This window comes from Melanaphis sacchari, unplaced genomic scaffold (genome assembly GCF_002803265.2).
Source record: "Melanaphis sacchari strain LSU unplaced genomic scaffold, SCAv2.0 Contig23_pilon_pilon, whole genome shotgun sequence".
Taxonomy (NCBI): domain Eukaryota; kingdom Metazoa; phylum Arthropoda; class Insecta; order Hemiptera; family Aphididae; genus Melanaphis; species Melanaphis sacchari.
The window spans coordinates 672,556-696,815 of record NW_020271114.1 but is presented as its reverse complement, the minus strand read 5'-3'; the positions used below and the strand labels follow the sequence as shown (position 1 = coordinate 696,815).

The window sequence follows — 24,260 nt, the reverse complement described above, 5'->3', positions numbered from 1 at the left end:
ATTGATTCACAGAATTTAAAATTCTTAAGGTCCAATACACTGATTGTATAATATGGTTGATATGGTATATGTACATTATAAAATATCAAACAGAATGTGGCGGTACGTCCTCCGATCACCGCTACGATTTTATTTTCTTATCGGTCGCCCCTACTTGGTTAGCACCACCTACCAAGTTATAAGTAATTTATAAATAATTATAATTAATCGCAAGTCCTTGCTCGTAATGATATAATCTAAACATATTATATACATATACTATAATATGTCTATGCTCGTAAACCGCTTAAGAATCATGATGACAACGATAACGTAATCTAAGATTACAACAACAGCAGCGTAGCTGATATTTCTTTCTATACCTCTTTAGTTCATGACTCTATAGAGCATACTATAATATTTCATATTTAAGAAGACTTAAAACTTATCTTAAAAGTACTATTGATGAAAATAGAATCAATAGTTTAGCTATCTTAAGTATCCACCGAGAAAAACTTCTAACTCCTAAAGAAATTATTGAACAGCTTATTAAAAATATATATATATATAACTAAAATTTTAAACTATTAAAAATTATTTTAACTATATTAAACGTAATATTTAATACATTTTTTTTTTTAATTTTAATACTTATTGTATAATATGTTCTTTGACCAATTAGAGAGTTCATGAATCAGAATGTTTGTTATTATTTTTTTTTTTAATAACATTATTTGTTTTATACTTTTTACATGTTCAAAAAATTAGATTCTCCTCTTTTAAAAATTCCTGGATACACCTCTACAATATTATATGATATTCGAACTCATTAAAATATGGTTATACACGAGATATCATAGAAGAATGTACACCAGATATCAAAGTTAACAATAATAGGTCATTTCAGGAAATTTTAAAATAAAAAATGATATCTTTAAATATTTCTTTATTATTATGTAATTAATTAATGTTTTAAGTTTCAAAAAGTAGACAATAACAAAATCCACACTAATATAAACAATTGAACATAATTTTAGAAAATACCTATGCATAAGATAATTTAAACTATTATGTACATTGTACTCGTAAAAACATCATAACGCTTATAATAATATAATATACAACTACAATCCCCTTGGATTATAGAATAATTAACTATTTTAGTATAATATTATCATTCAATTTCGATATGACTCGAAATTTTACGTTATTTTTAAGTTATAAATCTAATAAATAATAGAACATCGTATATATTATTATTATTATTTCTCATCACTTCTGATTTTCATAGTTTTTTCATAAATATACACTCTGCACCCAATAATATTAAAAATTTTATTAATATTAACTAAAATTAAGTGTTGGTCAACCTTAATAAAAATGTACCAAGTACTTTATAAATTAATAACATATCAACTAGTATCAACTAGTAGACGACAGTTCACAATTGAAAGATACCTATATTCGTCTGAAAACTTAATTATTTACATAAAATGTACCATCAACCATCGTCTAATCACTAAACCTTGGTGTATTAACCTACAACACACAACGACCGTGGACACATCTAAGGTAAACATCCTGATTTTTGGAGAACCACAATACAGCACAGCTCTCATAAAAATATAGAATGATGATATTTTATCGATATATTTTTATTTATTTATACAAACTATCGGAAGTCATAAAATCAGATAAAATATACGTAACTATAACTTAAGGCTAGTGATTGGTTGCAAGACTGATTTGGTAAAATGATTGAATCAACACGTTATCATGGTGTACGTAATATTCTATTAAATTTATTACTTATATTATATAATTTTATAGCTATATTTTTTTGAATCATTTCAAAAACCTAAAAATTTATCATTCATAACATAAATACTTATAATATGATTTCAAAACTCATAATATTGAATTAAATTTAAATTTAAATTTCGAAATACTAAATATATGTGTAAATGACATCTACCTATTATTATTATTTACTACAAATATGTTATACAGTGCTACACATTATAACTAAATGATTATATTTTATAACAAAGAAAAATAATTTAGAAAACAAAATTTGAATTATGTAAAACGTAAAATAGCGTAAGCTCAACTATATACTAATTTTGAATTATTTATAATTGTTACAACTGTATAAATTCTTTACAGATCTTTAACTACCTATCTAGATTATTTTAAAATATGTATTTTTTGTGGTTCTATTCAAATAATTGTTAGTTGATAATATTAGTTTAAATAAAAATTAATATTCAAATGCTTGAATTTCAAAATGTTTCTATTAATATGACACTTAAAACCTATATATTTAAATAAACAGTACATTTTTTAAAGAATATAGTAAGTAATATTATAGTTATTACTATAGAAATAGAATATTTGATACTTTTTCTTCTTTTTTTTTTTTTTTTTAATTAAAAATAAATCACAAGCTTAGTATACAAGTAAATGTACAATAAGTAATTTTGGGTACAAATTCCTTGCAATAGCAGGATGAAGGATGTATAAGCACTCAATAGTACCACCTGACAAATTACACTATCGTACGTAAACTACGTTATATAATATTCCAGCTGATCAATATAGTATACGCGTTGGAGTACTCAAATTATTCCAGTAAAACGATTTTTTTTTCGATTTCCGCAACAATGAATTTTTATTTTTCTACGCGACATGCTCGTCTGCCGTTCACGTAACCCAGATTGGTTCAATAAATCCTAAAAAGGTCCCATCTTATCGCAAATACGTATATAATATACAAAATATACACATCTTATAGGTACGCAAACATTATACGGATATATTATAATATATACACATAAAGGTTCTCTGATTTCACACGCACTGTACCAAGAAAATAAAGTTTTTCGCTATCCGTATCACGTTTGGATAACATGCAAAACGTGTACTAACATTGGTCGTTAATACACGCCTTGAACTGTTACCCTGTAAGTATAGAACTCTGGAAACTGATATTGTGTTCAAAGAAGTCGGCGAGAACGTGCACACGTAAATTATTATGCGACTATGACACCACTGTTGGCACACGTCCGATGACAATTCTAGTTGCTTAGCAATTATTATTTCACACACGCATGTGGAAAGTTAATTCGCATTATCGCTAAAACTTTGGGAACGCCTGTTGAGCAAAGTTTAAGAAGAGCTCCAAGTAGGAAGGGGTGGGATGGCAAAAGAGATTTGCTTAGCAATGGTTATTGTTACCGTCGTCGTCGAGACGTAATACTCATAACGTATACGCATATATCACAATATATTAATCTTTCGTATGTGTTTTGCAGCTTGTAACCGGACATACCACGGCGAAGTCGGCAGAACGTACGACCTGGAAGTCAGAAGACCCAGAGAAGATAGATTGCCATTCTTGTGCTACTTGAACTTTACCGCAGCCGGTGGCAAATATGGCGATATAATACAGGTAATTTTTTTTTCGTGCATCGTACTTAACCTATCTGTTAATATAGGTTTAATGATGTTTGCGTTATATTTTAATAAATAAATAATGTTGGAATAAGTTTGGTCAGTTTAATACGGTGTTAGAATAGATAATGTACTGACTGCTAATGGTCGTGGATTTAAAATGTTGTTTCATCGAAATTCTGATTGTATTGTCTAACGCATGCGTATACATTACGTATTTATTATTCATTTCGTTAGAATTGTATTTGTAATAATATTATGTAAAAATTAATGTATAACCTCACTTAAATGTGTCATTACTGGGTGACTGCTTTTATCAAGATTTTCATGTATTATAATATTTATTTTAGCCTATACTCTTACTGTACCCTTGAGGTGCAGATTGTGTATATAACAATAAAGGGAAAAAAACTAATATTATGTTATTGTTACACAATTTAAAAAAAAAATATGAACAAATGATACTGAACCGGAATTTATAACGTATAATCAGTACAATATGACGCCGGTATACGCTATCAATGTCTTCAAATTTAGACTTAACGTATAGAAACTGAAATATTCATTAAAATATTATTATTATTATATTATATATTGTGTATGTATCAGCATATATTATATTTTACATCATTGATCATTATATACCCAATGTTATTAATACTCCGCATATTTATATTGCACTGAAGATACGTTTAAAATTATATTGTGCATGCTATTTAAATAGAATATAAAAAATTTAATACAATTACATAAATATAATATGAATTTAGAAAGATAAATTTATATTACGCTTAAAAAAGCTAACTTCATAACATTCGGGAAAGTTTGATTGAAAAAGTCATATAACAACCGACTGAATGGTTCTTCTATGTTTACATATATAAAAAAATAATAATAAATACAAAAACCATTTGTATCATACATGTACTCGGGATCGTATTTTAAACAAAAATTAAATTAAAACAATAAAGAAAACACTATAATTGGAAAATGAAACAAAATGAAACTGCAAATTTCAATCCTATTCCTCCCTGAAGCATCGAAGTTTTTTTTTTAGGAACTTTTACTCTGTGCGTCTACCTCATGTAAACTTTGTTATTTTTTTTTCTTATGAACAATCAAAGTTGACTGAGTGTGCGATTATAAAAAGCGAAAACTTTTTCCTTCTCCAAATAAACTCAGAAAACAACATGAGAAAAACTATATGACCAAAGTTCAGTTATTTACTAGACGCTGATTTTTCTTTTTTTATGTAAAACTTAGTTGTTTTCCTATAATAATGATAATACGTATAGAAAAGGGGAAGACATTTATCAAAACAAAAAAATAATTTGTTATAAAATCTATGAATAAATTCTTATTTTTTTCCCCATTGATGTAAAAATATTCTATGCTCTCCAAGCACGATATATATTAATATAATTTATGTAGGTAATCGATAAAATAATCGTACCTGTATTTATATACAATAAATATTAGATACTTTTTGGTTAGAACAAAAATATTTATTTATAACCACTAATTATTCAAATTTAATGGCTCTCAAATATTTATTAAACATTTTAAATAATTTGTTTATTTTATTAGTCCACGTGTTAAATGACTTAAATGCATACATAAACATTCTAACAATAAAATAAAAGTCAAAAAACATGTAAAACCATCTACATTTTTTTAATCTGTTGTAAATAATTATGTTTCTAACGTTATTAAATTAATTAAAATGTATTATTTGAAAACTAACTGTGAACACTGCGAAAATTCATTCCTTATTTTATTAGATTTCCTAATTGTTAATTCATTATAATTCTTTGAAACTATCTTAAGATATTTTAATTGATGGAATACAAGACTATATTACATTAAATAACTATAGGTGAAATATTAAATTTACAAAAAGTAACTTATGTGACATTGAATCTAAGATATGATTATTTTTTTAAATATAAACTTATTAATTAAGAATAAAATAAATATTCATTGATTTAAAGTAAAAAAATCTACTAACGTTACATAATATGGTTATTATAACACTAATAATAATTAAACATTCAACAAAATATAATTAATTTTTTTTTTTTAATAATAGTGCTTCAAATAAAAACGTAAATTAAAAACAAAATTAAAATAAATTATTTTATTGAACGTATAACTGTATGAGGTCATAAATATTTTTTTTAATAATTATTGGTGAAATAATTGCTATGAAATAATCAATTCATACAAAAATGTATAGAATAGGTACCTGCATATTATTAATATCTGCATCTACAGCAGAATTAAACTTAAATACATAAACAAATAAAGTGAGACTAAATGTTATTGTTCAATAATTTTACTCGTGTTTTTGAATTTTATATTTTTTATGAATTAAAATATAAATCTATTTTGCTTTATGAGAAAAATATGCTTTAAAAACAAACCCACAAAATATATAAAAATATGCACTTTAAAATTCTTAAAACAAACAAATTTAAATCTGAATGCATTTATAGTAAAAATATATTTTAATATACTTTTATTTATATTAATTGCAATATTTAAAATATTGTTTTTTTTTTTTTTTTAATGATGCATATTATAAAATTTTATGTAATACTTGTGTAAAATGCCTATCTGTAAGAATTATTATATGCATTAATGAGCGCATTATACTCGTAGCAATAATAACTTACAACAACAGTCTAAAATAATTTATCTTTAGAAAAAAAATATTATTTTGAACGTACATAAAAATGTTGAGGAATTATGATGCGACCATCAGTTATAGATTATTAAAAACACTAAAACTAACTCACAATATTTCCGTATAAAATATTTTTGAAGAATATAATATGCGTGAAATTTAAAATATGCAAGACTACGCAAATATATTTTACTATGCATGGTATTATAATTTGTGCACAACATTTTTACTGAAAATATACGAATGCATCAGTATTATTCTGATAAATAATTTAAAAAAATAAGCATAGGTAAGAAAAGAAATTCTATCTTATTCATACCTACAATAAAACTAAATCACCCTAAAACGACAATAAACTTATTATACCCTAAAATAACTAATAACGTAAACACTTAATATCTCCACAACAAACTTGTTAAACGCAAAAATCTTAGTATCTCTCTTACTATCCCAAGAAATTTTGCTAGAAGGCTTAAAGTAATTGGCACAAAGACGCCTTAACAAACAGAATAGTTATTAATTAAAAATCACACCTTAAAAAAAAAAATTATAATAATTATAAAAAAAAAGTATTATAAATTCCAGAGGTGCTACTTATAGGTCTCTTTAATTTCTTTATATACCTAAACTATATTTATTTTATTTCTAATTTACCTATTATGCTACTATTATTAGTGAATATTTTAAATATTATTTTTTTTTAATAAAAAAACAATTTATATTATATTGATAGTTTTTTACAACCAAAAATACACAGTAATTATTTTTTAATTATTATATAAAAAATGTGTGACTATTGCCATTATTGTAATCTGTAAATTATGTACTCCAGGCATATAAATTTTAACTTTTTTTAATTTTCTTTACATGGCGGATAATCCATATCTTTTAAACATTTATTAATTTACTCTTTTAGTCTAATTTACTCTAAATTATTGTATTGTACAGTAAAATATAATTTATTGTTTCACTTGAAAATATCCTCTATAGCAAAATTTATTTGTAGAATATTATTAAGATTTTCTGTCCTAATCGATTGTCACCTTTATACATATGCATTATAATTTATGTAAAGTTCATTTTAACATAACTCAATTAATTATTTTTACGAACTAACAAAAAATGCGTTTACGCATTCACGTAATTCACATCGATCTTAGTTTCAATTTTATGAATTCGACTATTACGTTAATTTTTACTGTTTGATTACGTTATTCATTAATTGTAAGATATTTATAACTTTATTAAACACTCGTTGTACAATTTACAAGTATTCAATTACTCTAATAGCTTATACTCTAACTTTTTTACTTTATATTGCTTTTATATATAATTTGGTTTATGTTTTTTTCTTACTAATATATAATGTATATTACGGATTATAACGAATTTTAGTATTTTATCACACATCTAATATGTGTACGTCCATTTTGAAAATAGAGAAGTTAAATTGTTTTAATATACCTAACATTAGTTATACCTGAAAACAAAATATAAAGAACAAAGAAAAATATAACAGAATGGCGGCTCTGTATTTTTTTTTTTTTTTTTATATATATGAACCACTAGCAAAAATTGTAATTACATATAATATGTATATATGTATGAATGTATGTATGTATTTCAGGTGTCTGTTATGAATTATTCAATCGGTACCTGCATCATACAATGAAATGTACTCATATCTGGATTATATTTACACAGGATTTAGGTCATTTTACTTCATTTTTTTCTTCGAAAAAAAAAACAAAAACCTATGTAAAAATATATTTTTTGTGTTGAGTAGTATCAAAAGGACATAAATGTATTATGCATAAACGGATGAAGTACTTTTTAAATTCTTTAATGGTCCTTACGTTCAGACGTGCAACACTTGAGTCATTCTCTTTTTATAAATTTAAGTACTTTTCACGATTTTAACGTGCGTTATTATGCACAGATTAAAACTCAGTTTAATACACTATGTTAAATTATGTTTTTCATAACGTATTATATATTTGATTGAAAAAGATACGAAATAAAAACAAACTTAGATTATAAATACTAAGCACGAGTTTTTTTTAAGATTGGCATTATTTTAACACCCATATCCATTAGCCACAGGCCACATATACATTCGGTTTTCATATTGATATAATCTAAATTTTTAGACCCATTTTAAAAATAAATAATAAGTTTTGATTGCATTTCAGTAGATATACTTTATTACTATGTTATAATTTGTTATACTTAACTTAAAACTGAATATTAATATATATATATATATGATTTTGTTTTAAAATCGGCACACCGTACAAAATGCTGTTTTTCTAAAACATTTCCCAAATTTACCTATAAAAATACTCTAATTTAAAAAAAATTACACTGAGTGTAACATAAAAATTTCTATTCCATAAAATTGACAGCATTTGTGTTTATGAACTTAAAATGTCTTACACGTTGTGAACAAAATACATATGGTATGAATTCGGTCTTTGGAAATTTTAACTGCAATAAGTAGATGATGTATATTTATTAAAGATGAATCGAACTATTTGAATCTCAGTTGAGTCGAAATGAACCCTTGACGTTTGGTTCTGTTCGAAATTCGAACTCGGTATTAAAAAAGTTTGAATTGAACTATCAAGCATCTTTTGCTATTCAAAAAACAAACTTGAAAATATATTGACTTTCTGGCTACATTCGTTTTAATGACTATTTATAAATAATTATTAGAAGCTTTATACATATATTAATTGCTAATTTTTATTTTTATCATATTTTATTGCACCTAACGGGAAAAATCTTTTTTTAGTTAAGCCCATGGTAATATTCCAATACTGCGACTGTGCTTTTAATAAAAACATGTTTATAATTTACATTATAATATTGTTTTAAATAGTAGAACAAATTGTTACCAAAAGGAGACAGTGACTTAATCTCAAATCAATAGAAAAATTGGTATTTGTACATAATAATTTATGATAATTAATTAATAATAATATTATGTTGTACAATATTTAAAAAATAAATATGTACATTTTTATTTTAAGCTTATTTTTACTAATACTATTTTTATTTATTGTGTGCCTTTAGAAGAATATATATATGAAACTATCTAAACATATTGTAAATACAGTCACGTAGATTTCAAATGTAGAATAAGTAATACTCAAAATATAATTTTAATTTTAATATTAAATATACGTGTATAATTACGATTATTGTTGAATTAGGTAAAATATTTTTTACAATATAATAGTATAACAATCATATGATTATAATAACGATAGTTTTTTTGATAAAAATATTAGTAGCTTATTAAAAAAAAAAAAAAAAAAAAAAAATACAAATTATCATAACAATTACACATTTAATAAGTTTTAGTTTTATTCTCAATTTACAAATTTAAGTATTTATTAATAGTATTTGAATAACATTTAATATGAATATTATTAGTTACTTCAATAATTGAATAACCATCAATCTTTAAATTAATTATTATTTCATATGAATTATATTTAAGGACTGCTATGTTTCAAAATTCAACTAAACCTTAGAATAGCATAGTATTTAAACAAGGGTCGTCGATTGTACTATAGGTCGTATTTTAATATAATATTACCTTGCACATAAATAGGAATTATTGATGGTTGTACACTTGTACCGGAAAATATGAACATAATCAATGATTTTATGGATTTATGTAAATCCAGACAAATAAATAGAATAACCTTATATACTGCTCTTATTGAAGGTTCATAACCAAATTTATTATTAGCATAGCTACGAATGTTAATTCAATTTTGTATTTGTATTACCATTGTTCCAAAATATTATTACCTAGCGCCTAGCTTCTGTGATTATCCGTTCCTGTTTGTCACTAGGATGCTCAATCAGACAAATTCGCAATGCAAATAACCGTTACCATGAATAAAAAACTTTAAACCAACTTTAATTATGTGTTTATAATAATAGTATCTATATACTATCAGATAATTTTCTTTTTATAGAAATAATGTACCATAAAAAGCAAACGATTTTAAGTATTAAATTTCAATTAAACTGAATATATTATATATTTTCAGTTTTCCTAAACTTAGAATTCAGTATAATTTAATTTTATGACTGTAATTATGTCAAATTAAATTACGGTTTCAAAATATAGCCTATTTCATTTTATCGTGATTGAGATAATAACGACCGGATCGATGGTCTATTTATAAACGGTTTGGGAAATCTATAGCGACTCGTCTAAAATCAAAATTAATTTTTGAAACATTAATACAGACAAATTAGCTTTATGCAACATACCCAGACAGTCTACAACATAATATATACATATTTTTATGAAATAATATTATATTATTGTGTATCACTAATTTAAAAAAATCTTGAAATAATTAATAATAATACAGAAAATATTTACCACTCTATATAACGCACAATTACGAACAATATAATTAGCATCAAACGCGTTATTATACGAGTTCGACCTTTTTATATTCCTATTAATAATTATATACATAATAAAATTGCAGTTGACATTTGATACGTTCACCGTGGGGAAATTCGTTTCGTACACTTTAGACGGATGTCCTGACGGATACATGTCCATCAGAGAATATCAATTGCCAGACACCGGTGGTCAATGGTGCGGTAGTGCATGGGGTTTTACCGTTTACTACAGCGAAACCCGGTCAATTAATCTGACTCTCACACTATCCAAACTCTCTGAACAGGTAAGGACCTTTATAAATCAATTACTAATAAAAAAGTTGTACTGAATCAAATTGACATTATATTTTTTTTATGAAAAACAGGAACATAACTTCATGTTAGACAGTGTATAGTGGATACTATTTAATATCCATTTTATAAGTGTGTCGTGAAAACGCTCCTATAATATTTAATCAAACAAGATTTAAATTCAAGACCTAGACCCTAATATTATGTACATTAATATTATAAATATAATACGTCATTGAAACATGTGTTTACAGGGTATTGGTTACAATTTCGATTTCAAATTATCATACAAATATTTGAAAAAGAGCGATGCACACCTCCGGTACGGAAATAGTACTTTCCAGACGTGGCGAGGACAAATGATTACAGGAAGTTACTGCGATAGGATACTCGATCAGTGCGATCGTAAACTCTGCAGAGTCCAGTCTCCTAATTTCCCGGGAGCTTATCCAAGAAACGTCACTTGCTATTACAGGATAGAACAGAGAACAGCCCCGAAATCTAAGCGCGCTCTGATCGTGGTCAGACAGCCGAATGCCCACAAAATTCATATTAAAGACCAAGTTATAAATTATGATCGAAGCCAACGTACGCTCAGGTATGTATGCGATAATATACATTAACGAAATATCGAAATCGTTTGTTAAAAACTGATTTATTTCAGCACTGATACGTACAAAGAAGTTTTTAAAAAAAATTAAAAATATATACATAGCCTTGATCGAATTTGTAATACAAATATATTGTATGTATAATATATTTACCCTTCTCCTTTAGAAAAAATCTATAAACGCATAAATAATTATTGATTTCAAAAAATTCGCAGTAAAAATCGGACAGTTGATGTCACGGGTATATCACTTTTTCATTATTTATAGTGTTCAAAGAATAGAAGTTTAGCCATTTTATTGGTATATATTAATTGAGAGTTTGAGACCCATTCATTGTCGTTAAGTTTGTTAATATCTAGTTTAAAAAATTATCTCGGACAAATATAATATTACGAGTATATAGGTAAATTTTTTTTTATATATTTATATCTTCATAATACTATAAATTATATTAGACTGATACATATACTTATTATTCACTCCCTCATAAAACAAAATCAACCAATAAACAAAACAACATTGAAATACATGTTTGAAAAAATATTCCACACCGATAAATTTTAATACAATTCTACTCACGCACACATTTATTTATTATACAAGACGTAAAGAACAGTATCAGATCTATATAATATAATATACCATATTAGCTCGCCAAAAAGTCAAACAATGAATAAGATCCGAGTGAACTTAATAAATTAGGCTAATGTATTTTTAATGGAACGTTTCTCAATTGTTGTTTAAAAGCAAATTCCATTATTCGTGGTCTCTATAATAATGTAAAAGTCACATTTAAATCTCGCATTGTTTTCCGAACAACAAATAACAAGGAATGCCAATTGAACGGGATCTAAGAAAAATAATAATCATTTATAGTCGTTCGCCCCTTTCCAATATATTACATAGTGTTATTATTATTTTTTTCACTTCCATTTGATATGTAAATAAATCTTTTGGAAAGCGTCGGAAAGACGCCATTCCATCACGTTGACAACAAACCTACGTAAATGATTCCAGCTAAAACCCCACAAATAATATATAAACATTTCAGTCGATTACACTTCAAAAACAGGCGCTGGCCAAGTCAAGCAAATTTGGTAAATGAAATGGTGCATGCAAATTAATAAAGACAAATATACACGTGTAACTTTCGAAAACATTAAAATAAAAAAAGTGTGTTGGAAAAATAACACCGAATAATTGGTGATAGGTCCATTCTGATTTGGCTAAAATAAAATTTCCGATTTCCGGTCGGAATGGAATATTATCTATTCTTACTATTTTTACTATAGACGACATTTTTTATGGTATACAAAATAGAGACATGAGTCATGACGGTAGTAATATATGTCACACACAGTGACTGCAGATGTTTCGTTATTTTGGTATAATATGTAAATTTATTCATCGTCATGATTTCTCGGAAGTCTTATTGCACTTGGTCGTGACATTTAAAAATATATACACATACATCAATATTTACCTACTTTAACAATCTTTAAACTTTTCTGTAGTACACTGTCATAAGTAATTGACTGATAAAAAAATTGAAATACATTACCGATGATGAAATCATTAAGTCAGTATGGACCTATCGAACACATAATTTCACATTTATAATAAATATGAGTATTTAAATACATGAATTAAGTCCTCCTCATTGGGTATTTGAGAATATTGTTGATTACCAATATTATTTTAAAACGTATCAACATTATTAACAATTTATCGTCCGGCCTGAAATGAATTAAATTGTCTTCTGACAGTAGTATATTCAACCGACAGAATTGTAACAGTGGTGTATGATTTTCGAGATTAGCGTTACATGTCACCAAACTGCCACATAAAATGTTATTATTAAGTCAAAACTTGAAATTAAAACACATTCCCGGTTTTTAAATTTTTTAAATAAAAAAAATAAATATATTTAATAAATAATTAGAGGAAGCAGTTGCCGGACGACAACGATCAACACGCATTCTCATGAGCTCCGGATGGTCGACACGCTTAGGTCAATTACTAAATCTGACTTAATAAGGATTAGAGGATAAAGTCTATATCATACCATTGTACGAGCAATGAGCGTTTTGATGTTTTGGAACGTCGACGACAACACAACTTGGCCGTCAGACGAGGCGATCAAACGGTACAGAAATCAAAACGCCGACGACGCACGGGCCGTGAAGATATTCGATTACAGGACGGGTCCGAAGTCGATTGTGGACGCCGTAGACCGGGAATTCCGGCTGGCGGAACACCACGGCCACGGCGTCCGGTTAGTGTTAACCGGTTACCGGGACCCAGTATTAGCGAAACGTCTATACCGGGAACGCGGGTTACCAGTGAACATGGTGTTCTCGACCGTGGAAATCGCAGACGGCGGCGACTGGTCCGACGCGTTTTGGTCGGACGACGGCATCACCATGTCCGGATGGAACTGCTCAGCCGGTGAAGATGAGGAAGACGACCTGGACATGATCAGCCACGTACTACAATTCGTCAACGACCTGTCCTATGACTACCGGTGGTACGTCCGTGGCCTACGCGACATACCCTCGATGGCCGCAGCCGACGTGAATTGCGTGGACGGCGTGTACTCGTCCACCATGGACACTTTCGGCAATGGCGTTCAAGCCGTCGAACCCGTTCTGGACGCCATATTGGAACAGCTGTGCGGCAAAGCTTGTGTAAACCAAGCGACGCAGGAAGGCGACATCCGGTGGACGTTGGCGTCTGGCGTGATCGAGGAAGGCGACAAGGCGGCCGAAGACGGAGCTCGCCTGGTGGCATTCCGCAATGACTGTTCTGCTTCAGCCGCGATTGATTACACTCAGCGGACGACCAGAGTGGCCGCGTCATTCGTGTCCGCGTTTTGGAACGATCATGCCGACATCGCGGTTACCAACGCCAACCGCACACTGGCCGCTTGCTTGACCGAAAACCTCAGAGCCGTGGCCGACGCGGAACTCGCCGAGCTATCCACCGAACAATTTGCGATGTGCTTGAACGCCAAGTTCATCGCCAGCAGGCGTTGGCGACGGACGGTTGGCGATTCGTCTGTGGGCGGATCCACGGCGGCCGCTGGCCCGTCATTGTTCCGGCCGGAAATCCGGGAACGCTGCGAGAAGTTTTTGGCCGTGGAACACTTGGTGGATCTGATGGCTGCCGGCGATAACAACGGTTTGTTCATTCGGAGTCACCTGGAATACTTAGAACCGTACGTCTTACCCCAGAGGCTAGTAGACTACGCGTCAACATACTTTGACTATGAAGTCCGATATTTCGCACTCACCGACACTCTGGTGTTTAGATTCACAAACGGTGAACGCGGGCGGTTCGTCGAACGCAGTCACGTGCACCGATTTTCTGGGCCAAGAAATTTCAAAGAGTTCCATGCCGAGGCGTTTCGAACGAAAGACTTTAAGAGGTTGGTAATAGTTTTAGATATACTCGCGGTTAGTGTTCCATAGTCAGTCATATTATATCGTCTAGTAGCGACGGTCACGGTACTGATCGTCCATTAGCGGTGACCGATCCAAACGTGTTCCGGTACCGGGAATTTGGTTACGTCGAAGCATCGGATTTCGCGGTACGCTACGTGTCGGCAACCGGCGACATCAAAATTCGAGCAGAAGTGTACGAATTGCGTGATGACGACGACAAAAGTTGGGCGGTAGCGTGCGAACGGCGGTACCGGATGAAAGTGGAATGTGGTGAATTTTGGGTAACAGTTCACAGCGTGGTGACAGCAGACGACGACGGTGACGGTGGCAGAGATCGGCAGACCGAGCTGATTGCCGGTTTAACCGACGGTACCGTGGTCGCGGTAACCCGGTTATACCGCGGTGGTTTCGACGTGACCGCGCGAACGAACACCGGTCCCACCAACGACGACCTCAGCCAACCATACGTATGGCCGGACGGCCGGCAGGTGTTTGAATTTGTCGACGACGTGGTCTCTGTAATCGCTGCTGACGGCACGTGGACATCTGTCGACTTTGGGCGAGCAGACGACTTCGTATGTGCGACGTACCTGTCGGACGGCGCTCGTGTCCGGATGACGACTACCCAACCCGTCGTGCAGTTTTGCCACGACTCCAAACCTGGAGAACCGGTAACCGACAAATATTTAGTGTGTCGTAGAGACTTGTCTGGTTATGAATTCGTCAACGACCCTGATCTACGGCAAACGGTATGTCGGACGTACAAGAGTTCTGACCGCGAAACGCCGTCGCCTGTAACGGTTGTGAGAACGCTAACACGAAACCGATTCGACCGCCGAATGGCAGAATTGATGGACAAGGCGCTTTCCGATCATCTAATAACCGTTAAAACCTTAGCCAACCGATTAAACGCCGGACTTCCAGACAACAATGACCGTGGTGACGAAGAACTAGACGAATTATCAGACGAACTCCACGGGGGCATCTCCATGGTCTCTCATTCATCAGCTAAATTATAATTATTTATGAACACTTGACTCCGTCACAAATTGACATCAAAATTAAAAGTTATGTCCAAATATATTATTTTTGTTCTATCGTACAAAGTTTTTAAGCTTTCGATGCATAAAACTAAGCTGTTGAATTATACATTAGTCGAAACTTAACCAATCACTGTTTCCTGTACCACAATCATTTTGCGGATTACCTATAGTTTTTTTAAAGACTGTATTGAGAAGTTTAAAAATGACTATAATTATCTAACGTATTCAATTTCCAATTCATTGAAGTGGTGCATGATGTTTGTATAAGTGCTTAAAAAAAATTTTCTAATCTAATTTAACTATAACTTCTACAATTCATTCTAAGTCTAAAATACATTAGTATTCTGACTTATAAGAAGTCAAATCTATATACCTGCATTGTAAATAGTTTCAAAACAACATGTTTTATGACATTAAATAAAAATATTTTTAATAATTAAATAGTATTGAATAATGTGATTTATAAGTGTAACACTATACAATATTAATAATTGTGTATTGCTTTATAACAATACTTATGCAAAATTAAAATGTAATAAAATAATTCATATTTCTATAATAATGAATATTAATAATTAAAAAAATTAATATCGTAATGTATGTATATATAAATGTATATCCTTTATTCTATGTTAAATTCTTAGTAATAGCTTTCCAATTAACTTTACGGTCCTCATTATAATAATAATTGTATTGGTTTATAACATCATTATTATCGTTATTGTTAATTTTTGTAAACGCTTAATTAGCATAAACGAACTACTTAACAATAAAGGTAAACAACTCGGTCGGCGTTATTTATGATCACTGCATTGAACGTTATTGTTAACCGACGAGGCCCTTTAATGACTGCCAAGGGAACGAGTGCAAACAAAGATTCTCGCATTAAAACGAATAAGGTGATTATATTATAAATCACGTCGATGGCCAAAGATTTCTCGAAAGTATAATTTTTCTTTCTCTTTGGACGGTGAAAACTTTGCAAATGTGTTTCAATAAAAATGTGTCCAACACGAGTTTTACTACTTTCTAATACATTTTTCCCTGGAATAACTAAACTATTCGAATAAGCATTAATTTGACGCCTGGGACTTTAAATCACTTTGTGTGTAGAAAAAATAATCATTAAATACACAATGTGTTTTGTATTTCCTAAATATTTCCATTGTGAATTTACTCGTTAAGGTTTTTAACAGAGGAAATAGTTCAAGCATTTTTGTAAAACCTTCCAATATAATATATTTCAAAACTATTCTACTTATAATATTTATGGTAAATATAACTTAATTTTAATTTAACTGTTTTTGAATAAAAATAATTGTAAAAGTAAAAGTTTATCACAAATAAAATTTGGAGGAAAAAAAAATTTGGCAATTGTTTTCTCGATTAATATTTTGTGTACACGCGTGTTTTATTTATCGAACACAAAAGTAAACATAAGATATTGAAAGTAAAGTTTTTAGTCTGTTAACTTATTGCTTTATTTACGTAGTTATATTGTAAATGCGATTTATAATGGTCATATTTTATGTGCGAGCTGTTATAGTACCTCTCAGGGACAATAAGTTACCTACATAAGTCATAACTTCAACAATTTTAGAAAATATAATTTTTGTGACACTGATATATTGCGTGACCAGAGATATAGTGAACTACTAATAATACAACGTTAACAAAAACTTATAATTTTATTAAATATATTATATTTTATGAACACAAATGTACGTATTTAAAATTATCATGTTTTACAATTTAAAAAAGTTGTAACAAAATTATGTTATCAAAACGTTCGTATGATATGATAAAAGTTTAATACTTCTTTTTAGATTAAATACATAGATAATATTTTAATGGCTATCATTACGACTTATATACATGGAGCATTTTATTTTTCGTTATAAGTTATAGGTATATAATAAATAACCTTACAATGATATCGTGCGTTGTTTGTATTTAAAAAATACGTACCTATATGATGTACTATTTTCAAAAGTATTTCTTTATGCATTTTAAAGTTATAAAACTTGAAGACGAGTAGATATTACTCAGTATATTTGGTTAGAATACCGCCTAAGATTATAGACGGTAGCTACTTTTCCGAGAACGATGGATTTCCGTTCCGCTTAAACTATTTCAAGACGTGCAATTTTGATTGAACGACAACAAATTTAAAACGTCCACTTGAAAGTTTTGAATCCTTCAGTTGATTATTATGATGTTGTAATATTAAAATATCGATATTGAAACATCGCGACGAGTATTAATAAAGTTTGTTTATCAAAATACAAAGTTTTAATGATGACGATGAAAATATCAACGAGGTACACGAGCGATAGGCGTGACTACTCTCGTTTACCATTTTTATCGATCAAAATGGAAAAAAAATTAGATAGCAACAAAAATTGGACATTATTAAGTATACTATCCGTAAGCTATCATTATTGTTTTTGAGAGTCCCATGTGGATTGCAACAATGGCACAATAAATTAATTTTGTCGTTTCGTGCTAATCAACACGTTTTGAAATGACGTCATGGGCGTCACAAGGTTGAAGGTGACTGCATTATAATAATAACGATAATAAAATTATAGATTCATCAATATATGTGTGCGTGAGAAAATAAATATGTATATAAATAAATAAATTTATATATATTGTACTATATTTGCATATTATGGCTTAATATTATCGACACCATTTAACGAACGGATTTATTGGATTTCACGATCTCTTTTATATTGCAGGGTTTGGGATCAATGTAACGTGATTCAAGACTATTTGACAGTGTACGATGGATCGTTGGCCACAGACCCTGTACTGGTGAGGCTGTGCGGCGGTGACGCGGTACCGGATATAGTCAGTTCCGGCCCAAATATGCTGTTAGAATTTCACACTTCCGCGTTTGACAACCCGTTCCATCCGGTACCGCTAAGCTACTTGCCAGGATTTGAATTGGACGTGGAGGTAATTATTTTATATGAGGAAATTCCTCAATCGAACATCACTCATTATTTTAAAACCCATTAACGAGATTTTTAATCTCTATAATCATTAATTCTTAATAGTTTATGATGAAAACACATAGTTGAAAAATAATGAACTATTATATTTTTATAAGAAAAATGAACTCATATGGTTCTTGTAACACTTTTTTGAGTTGTTTTTGATAACTGGTTTTAATTTTAGGAGTTCTAGTGTTCCTTATTTAATATTTAATTAACAATCAAAAAATTATAAATTATTGTTAACAAATATATGATGCATTTTTTTTGGTGGGGAAGCTTTTTCGGCATTTAAGACCATCCCATATCCCATACAACAAAATATTCCTAAATATTTTTCTTTCTTCAGCTACTTATAATTCATGATACATATATTATTGTTAAATACGCTTATAAATTGTATAATATATTAATTTGATGAAGAACAAAAACTATTAACAAGTTGAAGTATTAAATTATACTCTATAGTACTATAGTAAAGCCCTGCAAAGGCGTTAACTTTCAATAAATAAATACATTAAGTATTTAATTATTTTTTACTACTGAATTTTATTCTGCAGTTTGATAAAAAATAAAATACTCATAACATTGATAATTTATTATACTATTACATTAGTACACATTTCATTTTTCTTTGCATCATGTTTTTAAAATACAATTTTTGCATATTTTATAGTATACTCGTACAATTCCCATACCATTCCAGTCTTTTGGCGTATGACGTATAAAATTGGCACGATTACTGATGTTTTAACCTTTCAGATACTTTTCGTTGACAACAAATCTCCCAGCTACGCCAAAAACACCAGTCAGTGCGAGTTCTTCATCAAGCCGTTCAACAACACCAACTGGGGCCTTTTGGACAGTCCCAGACATTCTTTGCCACCAAACACGTCGTGCAAATACCACTTCCAGGGTTCCAGTCACCAGACAGTCTGGTTGTCTTTCATCAAGTATCATGCGGCCAGCACTGATCCAAACGCCTATCACCTGAGTAACGAATGCAACGCCAGACTACGAATTTGGGACAAAGTTGTATCAACAAAAACAAAAAAGGTCAGTCACGCGATGATTTATAACAGTAAATAATCTAATGGACCGTATGATCTATATGCGAAGAGTGGGTGAGGTTTTAAACAACAATTTATATTTCATACATGCATATATGAAACGTAATTTCTCGGTGAAACAAAATTAACTGTAAGCCTCGTAAATATTAATTCCATTTTCTTTCTATGTTAATTAATACCGACTGTTACCGATAGATTTTTTTTATGTCAATCTTAAACGTATCGTCCAGTTAATTTGAGTACTTGATTTCGTTACAACTATGTACATTCAAAATTGAACCTTATTCGATGGGTTAATATCTTATCTATAGAGTTATGCATTGATTGATTTCATGTTGTACGGTTAAATATTTTTTCAACGAAAATCACAACATATTACATTTTATCCTAAATAAAGTTATGTAAATATTAATATATAGTTCCATTTTGTAGAACTCTCCGTTTAAATAGATAAAAACAACGTTTATGATGTTTTTATGTCATATCACGCGTAAAATAAAATCTGTATATAACAATGATATTTTAACGCTTGACAACATAAGTTTCTTTTTAGATTAGCCTTTATTGGTATCCCCGTGGAGTTACATAAATTTATACTTTATTATGTTCAAAATTTAAAATATATACGTTTAGTATTCGTCCTATGCATAATATTATATTTTTATTAAGTTTCCTCAAATAAGGGTTAGTATTAAAAATATGTTATTTTTGTGTAAGGTGTAAGTATACGTCTAATTTTGCGTCTAACATATATGTTAGTAAAATAATTATTTTACCATGTCACGTATAAAATATCGTGTCACAATATAACAATACCGATAGGTTTTTGTAGCCAAAATATAAAATATAATTAATATTTACGCAGTTCAATAATTCATTAGTTCTATAATCGCTTAACTGAATATTAATTTAATCAATAATAAATAAAGTTCATATATTAGCACGCGTCTTAAAAGCATACCTGTACTATGATAATGACTTAAATTTTTTACTACTGAAGAAATATTGATAAATTACAATAACATTTTATTAATATAAATATATTATAATATTCATATTTAAAAGCAAATATATTTCTCGAGCATTCTTATTAAAGAAATAAATGTATATTTACTGCGGAAGTCGTAGATCATAAACTTTTAAATTGAAACTTTATGATAGATAATAATTAATGAGATATTTTTATTTAATTTTTTCATATGAAATGTATGTATGTATGAAAATTATATAAATATAATTTTAATTCTTATCTGAGTGATCCCTCTTTTGGTCAAAATTTATCCTTTCATTTTCAGTTAATATTTACAGTTCCCCTTTTGACTATTGAAATTATTTGATTTTATTATATTTTCACGCATAAATTTGTAAACAAATATCGTATAACTATATAAAAAAAAAAGTTATCTTAATTTTTACTTCACTATCATAATTATTGTTACACATACAGGAATTATATGACTATTCATTTTAATTCTATTAATGCAATTGAAAATTTTAATTTTTGACCTATTCGTCAAAGGATATTTTATTTTTATTTATTATTTTTTTTTTTTTTTTGTAAGTCGTTTGTGGTAATTTTGATAACTAAAAATCACTTTTATAGGTATAAACAAATGTAATTAAGAATAAAAATTGTCAATTACTATAGTTAAAATTGTAAATTTAAAAAAAAAAAAACTATACTGACTGAAAACAAACACTGTCCGATAAGAATAAGTCATTATCCTACCCCCATACACAATTTATTTGTGCATCAATATTATTTAACAATAGAAATAAAAAAAAGGTATATAACCAAAAATGCTAGTTGTTTTCTAACTTTAATCTTAAAATTTGTACATCTCCAAATTTACTCTCGTAACATCCAATTTTCAAATATTGTACTAATATTTCTGTTTTAAAATATAAAATAGGTAATATTATGATAAATAGTATTGTGATAATATTTTATAGATAATCAGTTAGCAATTACACAACTAAGATGTATGGTGACTAATCGATTTTTATCGCTAAGTTTATCAAACGAGATAGTAAATTACTGGATACTAAAACGCATGACACACTGTCGAGACATACAGCTCTAAGAGACATACGAGACGTAACATTATATTATTATACTGTAATTTTAATTTATGAATTTTGAGTACATGTAAGAATGAGTCAATTCAAATTTGTTAATTCAAGTCGTGAAAAAGCTGGAATAATTTTCCAAAAGTACTTTTATACGGAAAGAAAAATACTGAAAACCTGTGAGGTCATATTTATGTGTCCGAAATTTTATTATTTTCAATTAATTTTTACTCACTAATGTATATTTATATTAACTAAGAAATATATATATATACATTATAAAAAGTAATTTTGATTGAAAATTTAATGATTTTCATAAATCATGTAATAATAATAAATACAAATAATTAAAAATAAATTGAATTGTAATCATATTCATAGAATAATGTACATATTGAAATAAACACTTTTTTTGGTACATTAAAATATAAATATATAATATAAAATATATATTATTATAATATACAATATATAATATTATAAAATTATATTATAATTATAATAATAATATATATATTATAATATAATATTATAATATATTATTATTATAATATATAATATATAATAATAATATACAAATAATTAAAATAAATTGAATTGTAGTCATATTCATAGAAATAATGTACATATTGAAATAAACACTTTAGTTGGTACATTAAAATATAAATATTATATTATTATAATATATATAATATATATATATATAAAATATTATAAATTATAATTATAATAATATAATATATAATATATATTATAATATTATTATTATAATATATAATATATAATAATAATAAATACAAATAATTAAAAATAAATTGAATTGTATTATTCATAGAAATAATGTACATATTGAAATAAACACTTTTGTTGGTACATTAAAATATAAATATTATTATAATATATATAATATATATATATATGATATAAAATATTATATTATAATTATAATAATAATATAATATATAATATAATATAATATAATATTATTATTATTATATAATATATAATAATAATAAATACAAATAATTAAAATAAATTGAATTGTAGTTATTCATAGAAATAATGTACATATTGAAATAAACACTTTTTTTGGTACATCAAAATATAAATATATAATATAATATATATATATTATTATTATTATTATTATTATTATAATTGTATAAAATTATATATAATATATATATTAGTTCTATGAATATGACTACAATTAAATTTATTTTTATTATTTGTATTTATTATTATTACATGTAATTTTATGAAAACATTAAATTTTCAATCAAAAATTACTTTTATATAATTCTATTGTTCAACATGTTGATGCGCAATTTATGTGTGATAATTGTTCAAATTGGCTAAGGAAATAGTATACATAATAAATAATAAATATTATATATCAAAATTACATCCAAATGATTATTGATAAATACTTGTCAGTTGCTGCTGATTTCAATACACCTATAATAATAATAATGATATAGAATAATAACAATAGATAGTTTTAATTAATACAATAACAATAAAACAATATATTTTAAACATTAGTACATTTTGAGTGTAGACTAATTTCAATTTTTAAATCTTCTGTAGCACTAGAGTAACCTTGTAATTGGTGACGGATATTGTAATTACATAATAATAGTATAAATTTTTGCTGTGGGACATTTCAAGTATTGATAATGAAAATATATAAGAAAAATTATCAACTAAGCGAGTTAAAAATTTTATTCTTATATTTAACAACAATTATTTTATTCTTATCAAAAGTATGCAACAACTATAATATTATATAATTTTAAGTAAAGATATAATAATAACAGTATATTAATAGGAAAATCAGACATCACACTAAACCATTATTTTACATAAAAATTAAGTAGTAACGTATAATAATATTGTTTAATTATGTCGATAGTCGGCGCGTCATTTAGGCATTTTGACATATATGCGTGAAGGTGACTAACAAACTAAATCGAATATTATCATGCTTTCATAAAACAATGACGATAACATCATGTCACAAACTCATAACACCAGTCTTGATCCATCTACCATTTGAATACGCTAGAGTGCTAGACTTCAAATGTTAGGACTTTAACAGAATTGTAATAAAAACGAAATTCACATAACAATATGTTAAACAAATGTCTGTTTATAGGAAGCAATACGTAACTA

At 28.0% G+C, this 24,260-nt stretch overlaps 2 protein-coding genes across 2 annotated transcripts in view; both read left to right on the top strand.

Annotated features, from left to right (window-relative positions):
- The window catches only part of LOC112594713, a 301,926-nt gene that overhangs the window by 266,514 nt on the left and 11,152 nt on the right, over positions 1-24,260 (top strand). Inside the window, exons 7-11 of the mRNA XM_025339666.1 lie at positions 3,294-3,430; positions 10,639-10,839; positions 11,101-11,444; positions 18,688-18,907; positions 19,708-20,001. Of these exons, the coding sequence (XP_025195451.1) occupies positions 3,294-3,430; positions 10,639-10,839; positions 11,101-11,444; positions 18,688-18,907; positions 19,708-20,001 (1,196 nt within the window). The remainder of the gene's footprint in view (positions 1-3,293; positions 3,431-10,638; positions 10,840-11,100; positions 11,445-18,687; positions 18,908-19,707; positions 20,002-24,260) is intronic.
- On the top strand, positions 13,536-16,047 carry LOC112594635. Its single transcript, XM_025339533.1, has 2 exons — positions 13,536-14,884; positions 14,953-16,047. The coding sequence occupies exons 1-2, from the start codon at positions 13,536-13,538 to the stop codon at positions 15,917-15,919; spliced, it is 2,316 nt and encodes a 771-aa protein (XP_025195318.1). The 3' UTR covers positions 15,920-16,047.

What these genes read in the sequence shown, in the direction of transcription:
- LOC112594635 (XM_025339533.1), top strand. Translation starts at nt 13,536, where the DNA reads ATGAGCGTTTTGATGTTTTGGAACGTCGACGACAACACAACTTGGCCG. An exon ending in CGAACGAAAGACTTTAAGAG is followed by an intron (nt 14,885 to 14,952) that starts GTTGGTAATAGT and finishes ATCGTCTAGTAG; the next exon opens with CGACGGTCACGGTACTGATC.